A 14756-nucleotide genomic window follows, 5' to 3' on the forward strand; every position below is an offset into this window, starting at 1 on the left:
TGTTTTTAGAATATAAAAGTTTATTGGCAGAAATGTGTACAAGAAAAAATATTTAAAATTGCATTTTCTGGACTGTTCATGCTGTTGTGTGACAACATGGATGAGCTATTCTTATCTAAGCAAACTTCATATGCAGTATGGACAATATCTTAGTAAGTTTAGATTTGACATGTTCTGCTCTCGACTTGACTGACAGGTACCAAACTCGAGAATACTTGTGATCATCTGATCTTTGTACAGCACAGATGACTGAGTGATATATCTAAAACCTTTAGATGGACTAGGATAACAAAAATGTAACAAATGAAGAACAAGCGTGATAGTTGGCATCACTATACCACTAGCAACCCCCCACACACATAAAAATACTCTGTCACCATAACACCAATACTGGTAGTGAACAGTGTCTACTGCTAAGATCACACGAGGCCTAAGGAAAAACTAAGAGTTATTCGGAATTGAAACATGCAAAAATTACACTACCAAACATTGTTGCATACACTTGATTCACATGAGGTTGTTTAACATGTTATAAGAGTTAGGAAACTATATTTGCTTAAGTGGGCCTAGATCAGTTCTTTCTGTGGATTGGTTACTTTAGGCAGGCTCCTGCGGCACACTAATTTTCAAACAACAATGAATTTGCTGACTTCTGCTGCAAAGAGCATCTCTGCTTTTGGGGCGGGGAGGAGATAATCGATGGTTAACTTCATGAGCGTCCATAAGAGTAAAAAGGTGGTTCGATAGTTCCGACACAGGGGTGTGACTCAGTGGGTTGATCTTGCCCTGCTGGAAGCCTCAGATGGCTCACTGGTCAAAGCATCTTCTGTCTGAGCAGAAGTGGTTTCAGAACCTGTGTTACTGTCACTGGTTCCCTCCTCCATGGTTCCTTCGAGGACACTTTCCTTGTCCTCTGAAGCCCCCTCTTCGCTGCCGGGTTGTTCCTGAAGTTCCTCTGCAGCCTTCGGCTTCCCTGCAAAAGTGAAAGAGTGGGAAAAGAACATTAAAGCAAAAACAGTGATAGAAAATAGGGCTTGTTCTGTGAGCATAATCACCTGACTGGTTACATGGCTCACCTGATGGATCTTTGGAGACGAACTCACTGTTCTCAGCTGCCTTATTGGCACTTTCACCGAGGGGATTTGGCTGTGATTTGCCATGTTTTTCTTCTTCTGTTGCTGCTGCTGGGCCACAAGTGGGAGTCTCTTTAGTTCCTCGGTCACCTGCATCTTTCTCCCGTTCGGCCATCCGTTTGCGGGCTGCCTCTTCTGCTGCAGAGATTTCTGCAGAAATTTTCTCCATATCCACTTCTACTTTCATACAGCAAAGCTGGAAGAAAAATAAGATACAGAATGAGTATCATTCAAAACATCTGGATTGTCAAAAACCTTTTACTCTTTGGAGGAGCCTCATGTTTTGATAATTCTAAGGTTATCATGGATAGTGAACATAAAAGGAGGCAAATGGCACCACCTACTGTGAGTTGTTGATAATGCACCCAATAATGCAGCAATTCATTTTGGGGTAAACAATGTTAGATTACAGCTTTGTGACTGCCACATGTGGATAAAATTAACAGAAGCTTGTGGCTCGGGGCAGATGTAGCCTGGCACTTAACCAGAGCTGCTCACTGTACAGTTTATTAAACATGCAAAATGAGCTTGGCGTGGGAACGTTACACCACTGTTTGATGTAAAAAGAGGTCATACTCTTTTGAGCTCATTTGTGAAAGAATCTGTGGCTTCAATGAATTTTCGTTTCTTATCCTGGTGGCGGTCTTCAATTTGAAGCAACTCTGCTTCCAGTTTTCTCTGTGGTAGGAGACAACCAGAGACAACCGTTACCAAATACTACCAACATTCTGGACCTACGTATAAAAGTGCAAAACGTGATAATACCTGGTGAACCATCAAAGACTGGACCTGACGCTTAAGGACTTGCATACGGGCAGTTGTGACGACAGAGCGCACATCAGGCACTACGCTCTCACTGAGAATCTCACTGATCAGACGGTGGTTGCGCTGGAAACGGGCTGCTGCAGAGTGCTTTATTGAAAATCCATCATCGTAATCTAGAAAAACATGAAAAAGCTGCATGTTAACTACAGCCTCAGAAGTGTATTTTCAAAGCTGTGCAAACATTTTACTTAGCAACATATTAACGCAAAACTTACCTTCTACAACACAGGCGTCAAACTCAAGGCCGGGGGGGGGCAGATACGGCCCGCCACATCATTTTATGTGGCCCGCGAAGACTAATTGTGCATCAAATTCGTGTGTCATTACTAGAATTGCAAATTGTCTTCACTTTTAATATCCTTTTTTTTTTTTAATATTTGACCAGTTTTTACTTGTCTGATTTGAAAACAAGTTTGTTTTGTAGTAGCTTTTACTGTATATTATACGAGGTGCTCAAACATTTATTTGGGTTGACAGTCATAATGGCCCTCCGAAAGAAGCTATGACTACAATGCGGCCCGCAACAAAAATGAATTTGACACACCTATTCTACAGCTATCTGATATGACATGTTCAGTGTTTCTTGAAATATGGTATGAAATTTAGTTGCCATAAAGCGTGCCTTTTTGGCAACCCAGAGAAAGTATATGAAAGTTAGCCATACTGAGCAGTTAAAAAGTTGGGGGAGAAAAAAATCTATGACAAATGCAGGCTATTTCAACTGTACCTTATGACGGTTAAGAAAAAAAAAATGTGTACCAGACTAGCTAAAACAAGGGTATACAAACACTAACACGGAATAATACAGCACTTTCAATGAACAGGTTGTTTTTGCCTTTCCATCAACATAGCCAAACTGTCCTACACAAATGACCACGGTTGAGTGAAAACAACAGGACAGTTGTGCCATCTTACGATACAATACATAATACAATACAAACGGAGCGCTTTACAAGACATATAGAACAATAAAATAATCATAAAAACTACTATTCCTACATAAGCTTTGCTGTTTGAAGGAGTGATCAGACATCCTGATCAGTGTGCACGATGCTAGCTTGAAATTATTTTATTGGTAGACATCTTTGCTATTAATTTAGGTAAAAGTATCTCATAGCCATGGCTTCTTTTTAGTACAATAATGCACTTACACATAACCTTCTATGATTTTAAACACTGCAGAAATATGAAACTCACTCATTTATATCAAAAACCGGTACTTGGGTTGAAATCTTTTCAGACATCAAGTAATGAAGCACAATCTGAATGATGAGGAGAGCTAATTGTACGTGACCAACAATGTGGACATGAGATCTCCTCCGAACCCTGGGGATTTTATGGCCTGACTTGTTACTTTCCAAGTGCTGTTATCTGTAATTTTCTTCAATTTCGTTATCTTCCACTGTCAGCATCTACACTCAGTGCAAGTTTCATTTCCTTCACATGGGTGTAGCTCATGTTAACATATTCTTCTGGTGTGCGTGCGTTTAAAACAGGAACAAAAAGAAAGTGCATTTTGCAGAATACTGGCCACTCTGAAACAAATAATAAGCAAAATTAAATCACAAAAAAAAAAAAAAGGGAGTGGTGTCAGTGGAAAATACAAGAGAACTGTTTGTGTGGTCCCACTAAAGTAATTGCCGCACTGTTGTAATGTGTGGTGGATTTCCAAGGAAGCCGAGTGAGTGGCCTTACCATCTGGATCCTCAGCGGGCTGAATACTCATGTATGGCTCGCCCTTATCCAGTCGAGACTGCCGCTGACGGCTCTCTTCTTCGAGTGCTGCCTCAGCACGGCTTTTTGCATTGACGTAGGCCAGGTAAGCTGGCGAGTTGTGATAGGCCTTCATGCTTTCATTATATTCAATCTATGTTGGAGATGACAAGAATTACAAGGAGAAGGCAAGCAAGCACACACCAGCTAAAATCAAGATAAGAAAAGAGGTTACGCGGGATTCTTATACAGGAACTAATGAGGACTAGAGGGACCCGCAACTTCCGGAGACACGTCATTCTACAAAAGCCCGATCAAATACTTTTGTGATATAAAACTAGAGACCGAGACCATTTGCCCACTTATAACCTGCACAACACAACTGAAAGAAAAGCATTTCAAAAAGGGCAACAAGGAATAATGTGGTTGCAAATTGTGAACACCCTCTTATAACAGGTCATGTTCAGAATTGACCAATCACATTCAAACTCGTGTTAAATGGGAGCCGACATCTGCTGCAGTGCCACTCATTAACCCCAAAGGTTTACATGTTCAGGCTTTTCTTGACATTTAGGAGACACATCCTACAGAACAATCCAACTTTTTTTACATAGTGCATTTTACAACAGCTGCAGCTGTAATAAAACACTTCACATATAACATTGGGACAACCACAAAGACCGTGAAAACACAAAATAATATACAGTACTTGTACAATAACGCGGTCAGTTGCGAGCCAAATAAAAATTATTTTTAAAAACAAAGGACTTGTCTCACATTTTAGGGGAGGTAATTCTAGAGTAAGTTTTAATCAATTTGGGTTAATATTGCATTGGCAACAGTTTTTGCTGCCATAATTGTAGTCCGGCTGAAATTTTTTAAATGGAATATGCAGGCCTTTGGCAAAATTATTCATTGTTAACTACAGCGAGATGTTCTTTCTACAGAACAATCACAGCAGCAGGTTAACTGAATATGAAAATATAGTCTACCACTTGTTTTCCGCTTGTTGCCTCCCGCTACCTACGCAAGTAGATTTGTATTGGCTGGCTTCAGCCTGTCGATCAACGCCAAACTTGAAAAGAGTCATGTCGTTGGTGACGGAGCTTTATATGAAATCCAAGCCTGATAAGGTCATGTGACTGATATCATCCTAATTTCAATGTTAACATCTTGAATGTTCATGTCGATTTCAGTAAGATAACAATATATCATCCAGCCCTAAATTGCAAACACAACAAACCAAATGAACATGCCTGCACTGAAGCAAAGTAGTGGCAACATCATGCTTTTGAACTGGGGTATTAGTAAAGATGGAAGGAATTATAAAGTTTTAAATATCAGCCAGTGTTAGTTCAAAGTGTTCAGGTTTCTGCTAGAAGGCAAAAAAGATGTCGGGAACAGATTACTAGAATATCTGAACTCTTACGTGGGGAATATTGGATGTTTGCAGTTGTGTGTTGACTCCCATTTACCAGAGATTGAATATAAATTAGTTTCTCCAGTTATGTCAGGATTTAATGTTGTGTAGCTACCATCCTTTTTTACTCCAGATGAGTTATGCAAGTGTTAGATCATCTTATTTTACTGCGGTCACGTGGTTTTAATTTATATCACACACACAAAAAAAGATTTGAACATGGGTGTGTAGATGTTTTATATTCGCTGTAGCTCGTGGTCATCAGTCATGAAAGACCCACAAACATTCTTTGTAAAACAACCAACCTTCTCTGCTTCGTAGTCATTCAAATAATCCTGTTTCTCCTCATCAGTGAGGTCCCTCCACATGCCACCGATTATCTTCCCAATTTCCCATAGCTTCAGATCGGGATTGGAGGCTTTTACTTGATCCCAAACCTGGTGATGAGAACCAGACATGGGGGTGGGATTGGGTTGGGTTGGGTTGGAGGGGCTATAAGTGGTTATCTCTTTGCAGAGAGGTCACAAACCAGAGGAGGCCGTGTGCTTTAAGCGCCATCTCCAAAGTTGATAAAGGACTGTCCTAAGTGTGTACTGGCTAAATTTTAAAACACCTACCTTGATAAGCAACACTGACATTTCAAACAGTTTATATTTGACATACACAAAAATTGTTAAAGTGTTCCAATTGCGCACATGATGAATCAATGATGCAAAACACAAAGATTTCACAAAGTGTACAGTAGTTACCTTACGACTGTATCTCATATACGGCATCAGTGGCTTATCAGGAGGCTTGGGTGGCTTTGGTATATTTATTCCAGAGGAATTCTGACAAAAAGAAAGCACAAAACAGAGAGCTTATACAATATCTGGGAGTGATGGGAAAATGAAGCTTCATGAACCAGTTGTTGTATTCTTTGGCTCCTCTAGATGGCAATGTTGGTTTAAAGTGACGGTTTTAAGAAATGGCAAGTCGTGGGCTTTTAGATTTTCGGTGAACAGAGTGCCATCTAGAGGTCTAAGTAAACATAACAGCGGGGTCATGAATCATCTTGAAGCTTCATTTGCCCATCATTCATATCCGGAAACCATGCGAACTACATGTCTATATTTGAGGGTATGCTGTGTAAAAAAAAAAAAAAAAAAAAAGACGACTTGGTATTAAGCACAACTGTCACCAAAATTTATAATCGCTTTAAAAAAGTGCAGTACCACACTATGAGAGAATAGAATCAGCTATACGTAAAAAATTAAATTGTCTGCTATGTGACATGACACCATTATCAGAGTTAGCCAAGCACAGCTTTCATGCAGTGACTGAATTACTGTTCAGCGGCCAAAATCATGCCAAGCAGCAAGTGAATAATTCCATAGCAACAGGAATGGCATGGGTTACTTAACATGGCTGTCAGAAATGCAGCAATCCAAGGCAGGTGGCGTTTGAATAAACTGATGATAAGCCAGTCTGCACTATTATGAAGTCAGGACTCAGCAAAAGCAGTTTGGAATGCTGTGTTTCACACTGTCTTATGAATATTCTTTCAAGGGAGAAGGTGCAAAGCTTCACACAATGTATTCAAACAAAGGTGAGTCAGGTGAATGGCTGCATTTTTGGCGATGCTCACAGGTTCTTGAGACAAGTGACAAATTGAGCACGCCAACTTGCAGTGTAGTGTATTTAATTTACTGGAAACAAATAGATACACATCTTTAAAGAGATGCGCATCTTTGTTTTTGCTATGACAATATTCATACCGTTACCCGACTGTTGCTGCTTTGGCTCCCTCCCAGTCTGTAGTTGTTGTAGGCCAGATGGCTGTAGGGGTTGTACCCCACAAATCCTGCTGTATTGGGCATTTGCTATTGGAAACAAATGGGACATACACAAAGGAGAAATGGCTTAAAGATAGGAAAGAAACCAGTAAAGATGAGTATATGAGAACAAAATAAATTGCAGTAGCACAATTACCAAAGCGGGAAAATTTATGAAAATACATATATATATAACTCAGATACCAAGTCATTATTTGAGGTTAAATATGTGCTATACTTACAGTTGTAGGTGCAGGGGGAGGGGGAGGAGCATAGGATGGCCTCTCTGAAAATTGAAAATAGGCCCAATGAAAAATAAATTTATTTAAAAATTATAATCGAAACTTATAATCATTTAAAAATTATAATGATTTCAACTCGTCTGCTAAAAAAATGTACACTTACCGTACAGCAAGAATTCCCACTCGATTATAATTACCTCACATTATTAACATGTTTCCCAAGCAGTTTTACCCCCCCAATCACACAAGATAAAAAAAACATCTTACTAGACATCGTGGCACTGATCCAGGTTTTGATCCGGGCCAGTCATCAATTTCTAAACACACATTTAGAAATACGTATAAATAAATGCGCATTGGCATATCTATAAGTTTTTCTTAACACTTGGAAGACGCTCGCTCTGAATGAGGGCTGGCTAATGAGTAAGACAATGTCGTGCCAGGCTGGGACTTCATGCAATAATTTCGCACCATAACAAGTAAGCTACTTTCTTAATGATAGCACGCAGCGCAATCAGAGTAATGGGGGAAACGATTCGTTCTTGCGGAGTACAAAATAACGCGCCAATGCTAAGCTAACAAGCAGGCAAGAAAGACAATAACAATAGATCGATAGCGTGCGAGCCATCGAATCGAAAGACTGAGGTAAAACTTAAATCAGAGATCAGTAATTTACTAGTGGGGAATTGAAAGGGATCAGATGAAGGGTGGTGATTTATAAGGGAATTTACAATGTAGGACTAATGCTCAGATAACAGAAGCTAGCAAATGCTTGGTGCTAGCATGATGACTTAGCTTCACGAGCGTGCTAACTAGCTGCACCGACGTAATAGCGTCTTGGTAAGACAATCAAACGATTTCTCGTCAGTTCTAATGATAACACGTTGAGGTGGGGGCAAACTCACCCTAAAAGCCGAGTCACCTCAATAGTATCATACGCTTTGACTCGAATGTTAACCGGCCAACTCGCGCAGATGGCCCGGTTTCACACTACTACGAATGAAAGGCGTTTCGATGAATGAAGGCTTCTCGACCGCCGCCAATCGACACACACCATAACCACACTTCACCCCGCCTCCCTAATGTTTTTTGCGTCGCTGCTTTCTGATGCAAGAATGTCTGATATTATATTATTAATTGCTGTTGAAAAAGACAGATATGAAACAATAAAGCAAATGCAAATATAATTGTTAGGCGCAACGTATAAGCTTTGATTAGACTGGTTATATTTAGCAACAGAATCCAGTACTGTGTGTGGAGCTGTAGGAGAAATTGATGTTTCTGTTTTCAATGCTCCCGTGTTATTAGAGGTGACATGCTTTGCATTCTTGTTCACATATTTGGAGCTGCTAAAGGTCTTTAGTTGTAATAGTGTGTTCCCTTAATATAAACAGCTGAAAGCTCTCTGGGTTTTGCCTATATCTCTATCCGTTCAACCTGAATAAAATGTGTTTTACGAATGATAATTGGTTGTATTGCCTTCTGGTACATTGACATCATTCAAAGACCAAAAGAGGAGTGGGGGGCTGAGAAAAAAAATCAATCATTACCTAATAAAGGCGTCTTTTTATAGTTTATAATAATCAATTATCCCCCAAGTGAAAGTATAATACACTGCATGAGCATGTTTGACATAAAAGTTGTAACTATTTGTCGCCTGTCCAAAGAATACATATTAAGCAAAAACATTACCAGTGATCACATATGGGGCAATGGCACTATCTTAAACCAAATGTGCAAGTCAATGAAAGACTCCTACTGTCCCTCCCTTCCCAACACACACACGGAGTACAGGTCCAGCACAAACAAGGAAATGGGGATTGGATTGGAACAGAATGGTAACTTTAGAAGTTGTTTCTCTTATTTAAACTTGATTAAATAAAAAAAATATTTCCAAATGTAAAATCTAATGCTGCAGGGGCTTTAGTGGGCCTACGCAGATTTCTGACGGGAATATAGAACCCACTAGCCCGGTGTAGTGCTGTGTTTGTTTGTATTTGTATGTCCGCTATGTTGGCAGTTGATTTTGAGAGGATTTAGGCTGCATTCGATTAATGTGCAAAGTCAGAGTTCTCCCACTTACAATTAGGAATAGTGCACTATAACGCCCCTTTAAACTGTGAGATCAAAGTTGCAAAGTCAGGAAAAAAAGGACCCAGTCCACCAATGCACTACAATAACATGAATTCACTCAACAATCATTAAACCAATGTTTGTAAATGGCAAAACTTAATTTAAAAGGTTATAAACATGTTATATATGCTAGAAGCAAATAGTCAAGCCGCTGCTCCTCCGCATTGAGAGGAACCACATGAGGTGGACACCTCCCTAATGAGCTGTTCTGAGCATGTTCCACCGGGAAGACAACCTGAGAGGGACATAGGACATGCTGGAGGGAGAGATTATGTCTCCCGACTGGCCCGGGAACACCTTAGGATCCCTCCGGAACAGCTGGAAGAAATGGCTGGGGAAAGGGAAGTTTGGGCTTCCCTGCTGAAGCTGCTGCCTCTGCGACCCGACCCTGGATAACCGGTAGTAAGTGGACCAACGGACGGACGGACGGACGGATGGATGAGCTTTAACATTAAAGTGAGGAAACTAAATAATAAGAATTTGAACAAATTCTTTATCATGTCACTATATATGTTTACTGCGGTTGGCTGGTGTTCAGTCCAGTGTGTATGCATTGTCAGGTGACTAACCCTAACCCAGCACACCCATGTATATGGATGGCAGCACATTGCTTTAAGTGGTTAACACATCTGCTTCACAGTCAGATGATCTGGGTTTAAATCTCCACATGGATTTTGGGTGCAGTACTGCAGCTTCCTCCAGCATTTCATAAACATGCATGTTAGATTCAGTGAATACTAAATTGTCTTCAGGGTAAGGAATGTGAGTTTGAAAGATTGTTTGTCTCTATGTGCCAGGCAAACTGGCTGGTGATCTGACCCCGCCTCTCATCCAAAGGCAGGTCTGATAGGTTGCAATCATCCACAACTCACAAACTGTATGGAAAAATTGTTTTATTGTTTGCAACAGACGCAGCAACCGTAAGAATAGTTTTTTTAAATGCCCAAAAATCTCCAGATTTCACACTTGGATCAGATTTGGTTGAACTAGTGAGCGAAGGTGGAGGTTGTACGGCTCCTTTAATCTGATATGCAGGTATAACATGCACACACACTTGCACACAGACACAGGGCCTCGCAGGCACAGCTGTGGATGCCCAAGGGCTGAGAGTGGGCTTGTGACATTTTAAATCAGTCAGTGGATGACCCAAAAAGCTGTTCCTGTAATGCAGATACAAGCACAGTTCTTAAGCCTCCAGAGCTCCCCAAAATGGACCCACTTACTGGAACTAAGCAGACTTGAAAGTTTACACTGTGCTGGGCATTGGAGGTATTTTTAGAAGCTGCTGAGGTCAGGATATTATGATGTATTATAACAGAGGTTTTCCCTGAAGGCTTGCTGTGAGTATAATTAAATTGTTTTTCTCATTTTTTTATAATGCACAACACACAGCCCCAATAAACCATAGCAAGTACCCAATTTATTTAGTACATATTTAGTACAAAACTCCAAATTTATTTATAGTAGTAATATTAAGTGATTTATACAAAGGAAAAATACTGATACAAATACATAGTTGTCATCATCACTGTGTTGTCAAACTTGTCAGTTATTAAATAGTCACCTTCCTAAAATAGGAACCTTGTTTATATTTTTTCATTTTATTTCAGAAAGCTAAAGAAACGTGTGCAACTGTGCTAATTCAAATGCTAAGATGAAAAGAAATGCTAAGAACTTCATTCATGCATGTAAAACATTTTATTTACTTTCTTTCGCAATTAGATAAATTGTTGATGTGTTGATATATGTATAAATTTCCCCAGAGTGAGTTTTGATCCAGCATAAAGGTTGCTACTCTGACAAAAAGTACATGAAAAATTGCAATCACATCCATCTTAGATGAAAGAAAGAAAGAAAGAAAGAAAGAAAGAAAGAAAGAAAGAAAGAAAGAAAGAAAGAAAGAAAAAGATCTTCAAGAAAGTGTTTCAAAAACTAGCAGTATGTGGTTTTAAATAACCAATCTCATCATATAATTTGTTTTGAAACTATCTGTGTGACACAATGTTTTTAGGCTGTATAAGACCTGATCAGATGATCATGATTATTGTTTAGAAGTTGATGCCAAGCAGGTGAATAATTTGATTGCTTAGTCACCATGAATCTTATGTAAACTGCTGCATTTTCAAAATACATCAATGCTACAATGTATCCATAAATCGTGACTAAATTTGAATAAAAAAAGAATATAATTGCTACCAACTGATTGCAACGTCAAAAGCTAATTAACAAACGGAAATCTTATTACTAAGAGTACAAAGTTAAAAAAAAAAAAAAAAAACTCCTGCAATGCAGTTTGTAAAATGTTTTAATTAATGCTTTACAATGTTTACATTTTTTTCAAATAAACAATAACCATGTAACTAATCATTTCTCTGGATGCAAAACTTGCTTTCAGATTGTTGATCACTTCAGTGTTTGAATATAGCTGTCCTGGAGTGGACAAGACACACAACATTTTTTCAGCCTCAGGCTGATTGTTCTACATGCAACATGACTTTATTTTCTATACATTCTATAGTTATGAAATGTGATTACCGTTCAGTACAGCAAAGTTAAGGATCAAGAGACATACATCTTCAATCGTTTGTTTAGTTAGGATGCCTCAGAAAATAACTGACTAACTTTATGAATGACAAAGGCAGTTGGACAGATAAATGTGTTTAGAAGTTAACAAATAGTCACTGTCTATGTGAAGTTCCGCATTTAATACCAACATCATTAATGTCTTTGGGAAGTTAGACTTTTTGGTTTAGGGAATTTTTAAAGCTGCTGCGTTGATTTTGCTCTCGCTCTCTTTCCGTCTAACCAACTTTTGTCATTGTAAACAAGATAACAGGAGCATAATAGAATTTGATTTGATGGGTAAGTTATCAGTCACCAAGCTATGAAATATAATAAAACTTTTCCTTTCGCCAACCTAACTTTATTTGAATTACAAGTGTTGTGGTTTTCTATATACAGGTTTTCAGAATCAACTCATTGTTTTATTTATTACATGGCTTTAAACCTTCAAGAAGGCTTTTGCGTGGGGCAGTCGTTTGCTTTTGTGGCATTTTCAAAGGTCTTTTGCACGGTGGGTGCTTGAAAGGCGTTTCACCCTTGTCGCTGGACATGACCACGGACTTTGAAAGACTGGCTCCTGCAGGATTCTATTTGGTCTATTTTAAGCAATGGCATCATCATTTTTTAGCATATTGATTTTTTTTTAGTTAGTATGATGTTGATGTGAGTGTGCAATAGCAATATAAGGAATAATACAACTTGAACAATGTGGTGCCTGGGAACTCAAAACAAGCTGACGTTTGTTTTGTTTTTTTAGTTCTTGTAACCTCGTCATTTTGACAGTTTGAAGTTTCCGCCCGACAGCGACGTCATGGATATCTGCTGGACGCATTGAATCTGTATATCACATATGAGTAGCATATTTAATTAATGCTCCAAAATCTTCTGAGTCCAAATCAATCATGGTCCCAAAAGAAATACAGATTGTGTATGTGTTGGAACAATCAATGCATCCCACCACCCAAGTGTCATATCAAATTATTATAATAACTATATCAAAGCACACTATGTCAGAGCCATCTAGTATATTAGCTGCAGCTGGAAAAATAAGATTATCCTGGTTATTTTTAGCACAGTATTTCTGGTCTTTTGGGACCAGTGTGCTAATGACAAGTCGTTTCCAAAAAGTGAGTAGACTGTTTATATTGGAAAGGAAAACAAATCTTCTCTCACATAGCAACAGTTTAATGTTATGTTGTTTCCAAACTGGTCTTGCTTTCACATTTGCATACTGCAAAAATTGAATCATCTGCTAATGGAAGAAGGGCCTGGCCGTTCTCTTGTTGGACTAATTTGATCTGTCAAATGGATGAACTGTACTTGTATACTACTATACTCGTTGGTTTCCTAATCTTAACCTACTTAATACTAGAGAAAATGACACATTTCCCTCTTGTGCTTTTTTTTTTTTTACTGCCCCCTGTTAAAGCACATACAGTATCAAATGACTACAAGTCATAACATCGCATCGTAGAAACAACACATGGCAAGTGCCCAAAAGACTCACATACATACAGAAAAAAAACGCAACAACAACAAAAGACTCATTTCAATTTTAAACTCATTCCTGTTGTTGCACTAGCTCAAGTACCGTAGGCCTCAAATGAAGTGAGACTGTGGGGCGTTTTCTTACGTAGATCAGCTCATAAGCACCAATTGAACTAAGCTGCTCCTGTACCCTCATGGAATCCCTTGCTTTCAATCCCTCAAAGTAGCTGTCATTAACTCGTGGCAGTCCAGTTCCCCTCGGAGCTCGAGCGGGCCAGGCAGTCTCATGCCCGTCTTCTGATCCACACACCAACACTTTCCTCGCAGGCCATCACGCGCTGGATGGCACTGTGGGCAGAAATTACAGTCATTCTTGGGTTACATGATTAAATGTAGTGTGAAATATACAGTATACTCTGTACAGTAGGTAGGTAGGTAGGTAGGTAGGTAGGTAGGTAGGTAGGTAGGTAGGTAGGTAGGTAGGTAGGTAGGTAGGTAGGTAGGTAGGTAGGTAGGTAGGTAGGTAGGTAGGTAGGTAGGTAGGTAGGTAGGTCAATCGGTCAGGTAGGTCGGTCCGTCCGTCCGTCCGTCCGTACGTACATACGTCCGTCCGTCCGCCCATCGGTCGGTAGTAAGGTCGAGCGGTACTAAGGTTGGTAGGTCAGTTGGTCGGTAAAGTAAAAAAACCATTCCGCAGGTTTTGTGTTACGTGTGCCGAAAATGGGGCTAGGAATAGGAGTAATACAGTAGAAGTAAAAAACTACTTGTATTTATACCAAATTGAGTCAAATAAATATAAATCGATTTAGGCTAGTCAATGTACTTATTATATTTAGGCTGCATTTGATTAAGGTGAGTTTGAACAACTCAATAAAAAAAATTTAAAGGAAATATTTCATTTATTTTGACAGTATTTAGTAAAGATGAATGCAAAAAACTTAATTAACTCATTACTAGAATGTACTTCGGTTAAGTGAGAGCTATGTACATACGTACATTTACTGAATGGAAATCCTGCCCAAAACTGAACTGTGGTCATCCATTGAGTTATTTTCATTTTTTCCAGTGGTGGATCAATTTATAATTTTAATGTACAACATGAGTAAAGATGGACTGAATGATTTCTAATTTTTTTCAGTGGTGGATCAATTTATATTTTTAATGTACAACATGCGTAAAAATTGACTGAATGATTTCCAAATGGATCAATTTATTATTTTAATGCGGCCAGTTTTTGTTATTGGTTTTTTTTTTTCCCAAACGGATGGTCGAAAATTTGGACGACCGAAAGTTGACCAAGATCCTTTTTGGGGGTTGACTACAACCTTGGAAATCCTATGGCAAACTCCGTACACTTCAAATGTGCAGTAGCCCCAATTGATTAATGATTGTTGTAATGGAACATCAACGAAGGCCACGCCAAGCA

At 39.1% G+C, this 14756-nt stretch overlaps 2 protein-coding genes and 1 long non-coding RNA gene across 6 annotated transcripts in view; 1 reads left to right on the forward strand and 2 right to left on the reverse strand.

Moving 5' to 3' along the window:
• smarce1 (SWI/SNF related BAF chromatin remodeling complex subunit E1) lies at positions 1-8214 on the reverse strand. 4 transcript variants are annotated; one of them, XM_088373095.1, is made up of 11 exons: positions 8053-8213; positions 7415-7464; positions 7148-7191; positions 6855-6953; positions 5841-5921; positions 5397-5528; positions 3654-3825; positions 1899-2071; positions 1710-1811; positions 1077-1329; positions 1-973 (listed from the first exon to the last, which is right to left on the reverse strand). In XM_088373095.1, the coding sequence occupies exons 2-11, from the start codon at positions 7419-7421 to the stop codon at positions 768-770; spliced, it is 1269 nt and encodes a 422-aa protein (XP_088229221.1). In that variant the 5' UTR covers positions 7422-7464; positions 8053-8213; the 3' UTR covers positions 1-767. The 4 variants fall into 4 exon arrangements, with proteins under 4 accessions (XP_088229221.1, XP_088229220.1, XP_088229223.1 ...); XM_088373094.1 differs by having other exon boundaries at positions 6849-6953; XM_088373097.1 differs by lacking the exon at positions 5397-5528 and having other exon boundaries at positions 8053-8214.
• Positions 7538-14756, forward strand: part of LOC148398683 (uncharacterized) — a 20626-nt gene continuing 13407 nt past the window's right edge. The window contains exon 1 of the long non-coding RNA XR_015857927.1: positions 7538-7626. This is a non-coding gene — a long non-coding RNA (uncharacterized LOC148398683). The remainder of the gene's footprint in view (positions 7627-14756) is intronic.
• LOC148398684 (insulin-like growth factor-binding protein 4) overlaps positions 10960-14756 on the reverse strand; it is a 19162-nt gene continuing 15365 nt past the window's right edge. Inside the window, exon 4 of the mRNA XM_088373098.1 lies at positions 10960-13678. Coding sequence (XP_088229224.1) covers positions 13541-13678 — 138 coding nt within the window. The 3' untranslated portion in view covers positions 10960-13540. The remainder of the gene's footprint in view (positions 13679-14756) is intronic.

This window comes from Syngnathus floridae, chromosome 4 (assembly GCF_059516105.1).
Source record: "Syngnathus floridae isolate MCC-2025c chromosome 4, RoL_Sflo_1.0, whole genome shotgun sequence".
Lineage (NCBI taxonomy): Eukaryota > Metazoa > Chordata > Actinopteri > Syngnathiformes > Syngnathidae > Syngnathus > Syngnathus floridae.